This window comes from Emiliania huxleyi, assembly GCF_000372725.1.
Source record: "Emiliania huxleyi CCMP1516 unplaced genomic scaffold EMIHUscaffold_62, whole genome shotgun sequence".
Lineage (NCBI taxonomy): Eukaryota > Haptophyta > Isochrysidales > Noelaerhabdaceae > Emiliania > Emiliania huxleyi.
The window spans coordinates 600,921-607,034 of record NW_005197351.1 but is presented as its reverse complement, the minus strand read 5'-3'; the positions used below and the strand labels follow the sequence as shown (position 1 = coordinate 607,034).

At 64.6% G+C, this 6,114-nt stretch overlaps 2 protein-coding genes across 2 annotated transcripts in view; one reads left to right on the top strand and one right to left on the bottom strand.

Moving 5' to 3' along the window:
- EMIHUDRAFT_214802 (hypothetical protein) overlaps window positions 1–1,154 on the top strand; it is a gene marked incomplete at both ends in the record, with an annotated part of 2,891 nt that extends 1,737 nt beyond the window's left edge. Inside the window, 2 exons of the mRNA XM_005763795.1 lie at window positions 603–665; window positions 976–1,154. Coding sequence (XP_005763852.1) covers window positions 603–665; window positions 976–1,154 — 242 coding nt within the window. The remainder of the gene's footprint in view (window positions 1–602; window positions 666–975) is intronic.
- A 363-nt stretch (window positions 1,155–1,517) lies between these two features.
- Window positions 1,518–3,487, bottom strand: EMIHUDRAFT_67418 (hypothetical protein; the record flags this gene model as incomplete). The annotated part of the gene is made up of 5 exons (XM_005763794.1): window positions 1,518–1,907; window positions 2,013–2,246; window positions 2,355–2,630; window positions 2,699–2,919; window positions 3,079–3,487. Coding segments are annotated over 5 exons (1,530 nt in total), but the record flags the coding sequence as incomplete, so codon positions are not given.
- Between the last annotated feature and the right edge of the window lie 2,627 nt (window positions 3,488–6,114).

Genomic DNA, 6,114 nt, shown 5'->3' with positions numbered 1-6,114 from the left:
ACCCCTCCATGGGTGAGGGACGCGGCCGCTCGCGCTGTTTCTCGGTGCCATCTCGGCGGCATCTCGGATGTAGGTGGTTGGCCGCATCGTTGCCGCATCGCGTTGGCACTAGGCGTCATCTCAGCTGTATCTCGGTGATAGGTCGCCGGCCGCGTCGACGCTGGGTCGCGCGATCCTGCGCGGTTTGGCGAGCTATACGGCGGGCGCACGGCGACGGTGCGGTTGCGGTGCGGCAGTTGTGGCGGTGGCGGCGGCGGTGGCGGCGGTGTTGCTTCTTCCCCATCGCCTCTCACTCTCTGCTCTTCTGCGCCGGAGCGCGGCGGTTGCTCGTTGCCCTCGAGGTCAGCTTTGCGAGATGCAAGAGAGATGTGATGTGCCGAGATGTCGAGATGTTCGATCCAAGCGTTCGTCCCCGAGGAACACAAGTCTGGTTCGAGACGTTCACGCATCACTGTGCGCCCGCCGCACTCGCCCGTCAGGTTGCCATCGCACCCGCGTTGTGCCCTCGCCGCCAGCGGCTCCGCCGCATCGGCCTCAAGCAGGCGTCCGGAGCGGTTGTTCGCGGAATTAAGTTGTGAAGGCCGGAGCTGTGCTGTGAATAGGCCTCGACGTCGGCACTGGGGCGGGGAAGGCGGACGTCGTCGTGGACGGCGTCGCGACGCGACGTTCGCGTGGTCGCCACGCTGTACGGACGCCGCCACCGGCACGTCTCTCACATGTGCGGGGGTCATTCTGGCCGGAGGACAGACGGTTCGCAATTTGACCCTGTTCGTGCGCGTCTTGGCGGGCACGGCGGCGGTGGCGCTGAGCGCCGTTGCGCCTCCGCTTGGCGTGAGGTTGCGAGTGTTGCGGCGGCGCGATTCACCAGTACTTCTCACCGGCGACGCTGCGCCGCGCGGGCCCGGCGCGCTTTCGCTCCTCTGGCGCCGAGCCGTGAAGGGTTTCTGTTCTGAGCACGCACGGCCTGTGAAACAGGCGCGCTCTCGCTCCCCGCCATCGAGCCCCGGCCGCTAGCCATCGTGTTGGAGCACGATTGCGGCGGCGGCGGCGGCAAGAGTTCACCCCAGGCGAAGGAGCGCTCGGGCGCGGCGTTGGCGACGTTGCGCGCGCATGGACACCCGCCGATCCGGCTGAAGTGGCAGGTAGAGTGTTGAAGACGAGTAGTCAGTATCTAGACGACTAGCCGAAGCCGTACGCGCCGGGAGAGTCTACATAAGTTTTGACAAACAATGGAGTGGCCGGGTAGAGGCGGTGGAGGTCGGGCCCGCGCCGGCGCGGCGATCGCGATCGACTCTATTGCACTCTTGTAAACTGTAGGTGTATGGACTAAGCACATCGCCATCGGGCGCGAGACTACGTAGTGACTACTCCGCCAGGAGGAGACCCATCTCTCGCGCTTTTGTGCCATAGCGTCCTATCCCTCCCAGCCACTGGCGGCGCAGCCAAGCCCCCGCAGTACCCAGTACCGCCCACTGCCTCGCCGTCCGACTCTCAGGTCCGACTCCACCCACCAGACCTCAAATCGGGATGGCCAACTTTGGCTTCTTCGGCGGCGGCGCCTTGGCCCTCGGCTCGTCGTCCGCCGCCGCCGTGCTGCCGCCGCCGAGAGTCGTCTGTTTCATTGCCTTGCCGCCAGCCTTGGCCCTGCCGGCGGACGCCGACTTGGCGCCGGCCGACGTGGAGCCAGCAGCAGCCTTTTTGCCAGACCACTCTGCGACATACTGCTTAACGTCGAACTTGCGCTTGCAGCCGTTGTAGTTCATGTATCGGATCTTACCGAAGACGGCGCGCTCCGCCCATCCCATGTCGTGCACGCCCATGACGGACCAGCCGACGCCGACGTAGCCGTTCGGATCGCGCCCGTCGATCGAGTACTTGTCGTTGAGGTAGAGGCCAATGCGCAGCGCCTTGCATGACAGCCCTCCTCCGTCTCGCGTGATTAATCTCGTGGGGTCTCAATCATCGCGGCGATCTCTGACGATCTCTGGCGATCTCTGGCGATCTCGGGTCACCTCGGCCGGCGAGGCGGTCCACTCGAGAATCTTCTTTGCCCAATACATGCGCATGAAGCCGTGCATCTTGCCGCGCGCTGCGAGCTGCCGCTGCGCGGCGTTCCACAGATCCTCGTGCGTCTGCGCCCCCTCCAGCTGTTCGAGAGAGTACACGTGCTCGCGCTTGTCCGACGCGTGCAGCTCAAGGCTCTCTCGCGCCCAGCCCGCTGCACCGTCGAGCGAATCATAGGCGGGCTGTGGGAGGGGAGGGGGCGGGGTGACAAGGACTTCGGCGGAGCAAATGGCGGCAGCAAAGGGGCGGCGGCGAGGCCGAGAGGGGTGGTAGTAGGGGCTTCCCACAACCTCGTAGTGGCAGAAGTTGTCCGAGAGCTCGCGCCGAACGATCGACTCCTCCAGGAAAGAGGCGACGCTGTCGGACCGCGCCTTGGCGTGCTGCTTGACGCATAGCGCCATCCGCTGCGCGGAGAGCTGCCCAAAGTGGAGGTACGGAGACAGATCCGAGCACGCGGCGATGTTCGGGTCGTTGCGCTTGTCGGCAAACAGCTTGAGCCGCTCGTCGCAAAACGCGTCGACGGCGGCGAGCGCCGCGGCGGCGCCTGAAGGATGTGTGGGTGAAGTCTGGTCGGGTCGTGGGCGCGCGTCGACAGCGACGGGGCAGCTGCGGCGCCGGGTTTGCACCAGTCAACCTCTGCAACCGCGCGATCGAGCTGCAGGCCAGCCTCCAGCGCCACCCAGTCCATCGCCGCCGCCGCGGCCGCCAGGCCGGCCGGCGGCTGCGGGTCGGCTGCGGCGCGCGGCGGCAGGGCCGGGATGTCGACCAACCACTGAGGCAGCTTCTCGGTGATCTTCTTGCGGATGGTCCGCGCCCCGACCTCCCGTTTGTCGCTCGCCACCCACACGGGTACCACTGCAGGTTCGGGCAAGCGCGGGTGAGGGCTGCTGCGCGTGCAGGCAGGCTGTGCGTGCGTGAGGGCGGGGGCTGTGTTTGGGTGAGGGCACGCCCTGCGGGCACCGGTGGATGGCGCGGACTAGCAGGTGTGTCTGTCTGGCGCGATTGAGGCGGGACCGTTGTGGGCGTCAACCTCGAGCACCGGCGTCGCCGGCCGCGCCGCGATCAGCGCCTCCTTCCAGCCGCGCGGCTCGCGGAGGGGCGAGTAATCTGCCACGACCACGGCGACCTCGTGCTGGGCGCAGAACTGGGAGAGCAGCTCGGGAGGCGAGCCGCCATGCAGCAGGCAGAAGGGCACGCGGAGCGCCGCCAGTTCCGTGGAGACCTCGCGCAGCCCCTTGAGCATGAAGCCGTACTCGCGGAGCGTCGATCCCGGGCCCGTGGAGGGTGAGCCGGCGGCAGGCGGAGGGAGGCAAAACACGACAGAGAGCGGGAGCGAGTGGGCCTCTGCCAGCTCTGCTGCGTGCAGCAGCGCCCAGTTGTCTTGCACCCGCTGGTCGCGGCCCATCCAGTAGACGATCCCCCCTGGTGGCGGCGGCGGTGATGGTGGAGGGCAGCGGGGGAGAGGGAAAGAGGGCTGGTGCGGGCGGGACCTGTGCCACCAGCAGGGAGCTTGGCCTTCGAGAGCAGACGCACGCGCTTCGGGTTGACGATGGCGGCGCTCTGTGATGGCATGCTGCTGAGTGAGCAGACGCTGCTGAGTGACCGCACGCCGCGCAGAGCGAGGAGGCACAGCGGCACAAGAGGCCGAATAGCTGCCGCTTCGCGGAGGATTCTCGGACTTCGCGGAGTGGAGAAAAGAATTTAAAAAAGGGGTGACAAATTTTAATACGGCCGACAAGGTTGAGACTAAATAGCGCCCGTGATTGCCTGCACGCTGCCCGCACTCACGGACTCCATACCCGAAAGAAAGAAAAGGGAGCTCGCGGGGGAGGTGACGAGTGAACTACAGGTAGTGGGGAAGGCAGCCTCGATCGCCATACAGACATGGGTGCGAAACAACGACAAGACCAAGGCACGGGCAGAGGAACGAGAGAAGAATATAGGGTGGATAAAGCTCCTGTTCACGGCATGGAGGGTGAGCCACACCGAACGTACCGAGCGAAGAGCCGAGCGGAAGGAGGACGGGGAAGACGACTCCGAGGGCGGCTCCTGGCCCGTCCCGGCCGTGACGCTGGGGCCGACTTGCTACAGCGGGCGGGGAGACGGACCGCCAGCTCTGCTGCTGCCTGTGCTGCCCGTAGTCCTCGCCTGCGAGCGAGTGCCCTTTGCGGGGCTGTCGCTCAGAGAGCGGGTGTCGCCACGGCCGTCTTCTGACCTGTTTTGTGGTCTGCGCGCTGCGCTGCGCTGCGCGTCTCGAGGCGCGCCGCAACACAGCCCGTGTAAATGGGGTAATGGATGAACCAAGCATCCCCGATGGCCGGGGGCATGTCCCATGGCCCCGGGGTGGCCGTGGGCACGCAGGGGGCGCCGCTACGGGCCGCTGCGGCGCCCATTCTATTTCGAAGAATGCCATTCTGGAATATAGAATGTAGGTCTGAGACCGAAATACCTTCCTTCCGCCGATCGGCCCCCACATGGCCACAAACTCTCTGCTCCTCGATTGATCGACCGTTCGATCGTTTCGCTGCGCCCGCGGAGTGCTCCGCAGCAACCTCGCTCTCGGGCAGAAGATCGGTCGGTACTCCGCGAGGACCGAGGTGGGGTGCTAGTCTGAGAAGGGAGGGTGTGAAGAGGCCTGTGGACGGTTACTCGATCGTGTTTGACGTCGTCAAACAGTAGTGTTTGACGACGTCACACACTACTTAGGAATGGCCGTATTGCAATAGCAGTCTAGGCACTAGGGAGCAAAAAACAAAAGGGAGCTTTCTTGGAAAATTCTTTCTCTCTGGTTTGCCTGAATGAATTTGTTTGTTTGCCTGTGTTACTCGGTTTCTCGATCGTGTATCGTGTTCGACGTCGTCGAACAATGTACGACGTCGTCGAACACAAGTGGAGAATGCATCGGCCGCCGAGGGAACGTTGGGAAGAGGCACGAGGAGGGCGGCGACCTCGACCGACTATGGAGGACCCGTCGCCAGACGACGCAGGGCAGAAGACGGTGAGGCGGAGCAGACGCGCAGGGCGAGACGAGGGAGGGAGCAGGACTTTGCGGAGATCAGCAGGAGGATGTACGAAGAGATTAGGAGCAGCAGGGACCCGAGGGACCATGTGGAAGACGGCTAGTGCTAGTCCCCCCCGTCGGGAGGACGACCCCGGCTAGTCGCCGACCACACCCACTCAAAGAACCCTGCACAAAAATCGCAAGGGCGGGGACCTGTTCTTTTTTACCCACCTCACAGTAGAGAGGTGTCCGTTTTAGCCCCCCGCTACCCGGTTGCACTCGTGCGACGTAGCGGGGGGCCACGACTACGTTTACGAAAACATAAGTAGTCCCGCGAGGTGTGAATTTGGCCGCCCCAGAAGCCCCCTTTCCAATTGACTGATTTTGCTGCGCGTCCACAGAGCGTCCAAACTTTGTTTGGGCGCGAACCGTATCTCGCAACGAATCTCGCCGGCCTCACCGCACACCGGCTCACTTTGACCGACCTACCGTCCGCTCGACTGGCCGATGAAGAGCGACCCGTACGACGCGCACTTGTCGTCCTCCCTCCTCGCCACATGACGGCCGCCCCCCGACACCGACAGTCGCGCTCCGCACGCCTTCGAGGTCAGCTGCGGCCGAGCGACGATCGGCTCGCCTCCGATCGCTGGGCGCGGTCACTCTCCGGCCCATCACCCACCTGCCGATCACCTGTCCGCCTCGCCGCGCAGACGGCGCGCTCTGGCAGACAGAGCAGCGGCCGCCTAGGCGGTCGCTGCTCCGCCCCGTCCGAATCCGTCCGCCCGCGCGTGCCGCTGCCGCCGCCGCCGCCGCTCCACCCGGTGCCCGTGTGTCGTGAGAGTTGCTTTGTGTATGTGTGTATGTCTATGTGGACAGCGACACTTATGTCACACTTGAGCCTCTATCTATGATTGTAGACCGGTACTCGGGTTTGGATGGTAGCGGGGGGCCCCGCCGGAGGCTGGTTACTGATTATTTAGTTATTTTTGAGGTCGATACTAGCTAGCGTCTATAGCTTGCCACAAGCATGCTTTACAAAAGTCCTGCTG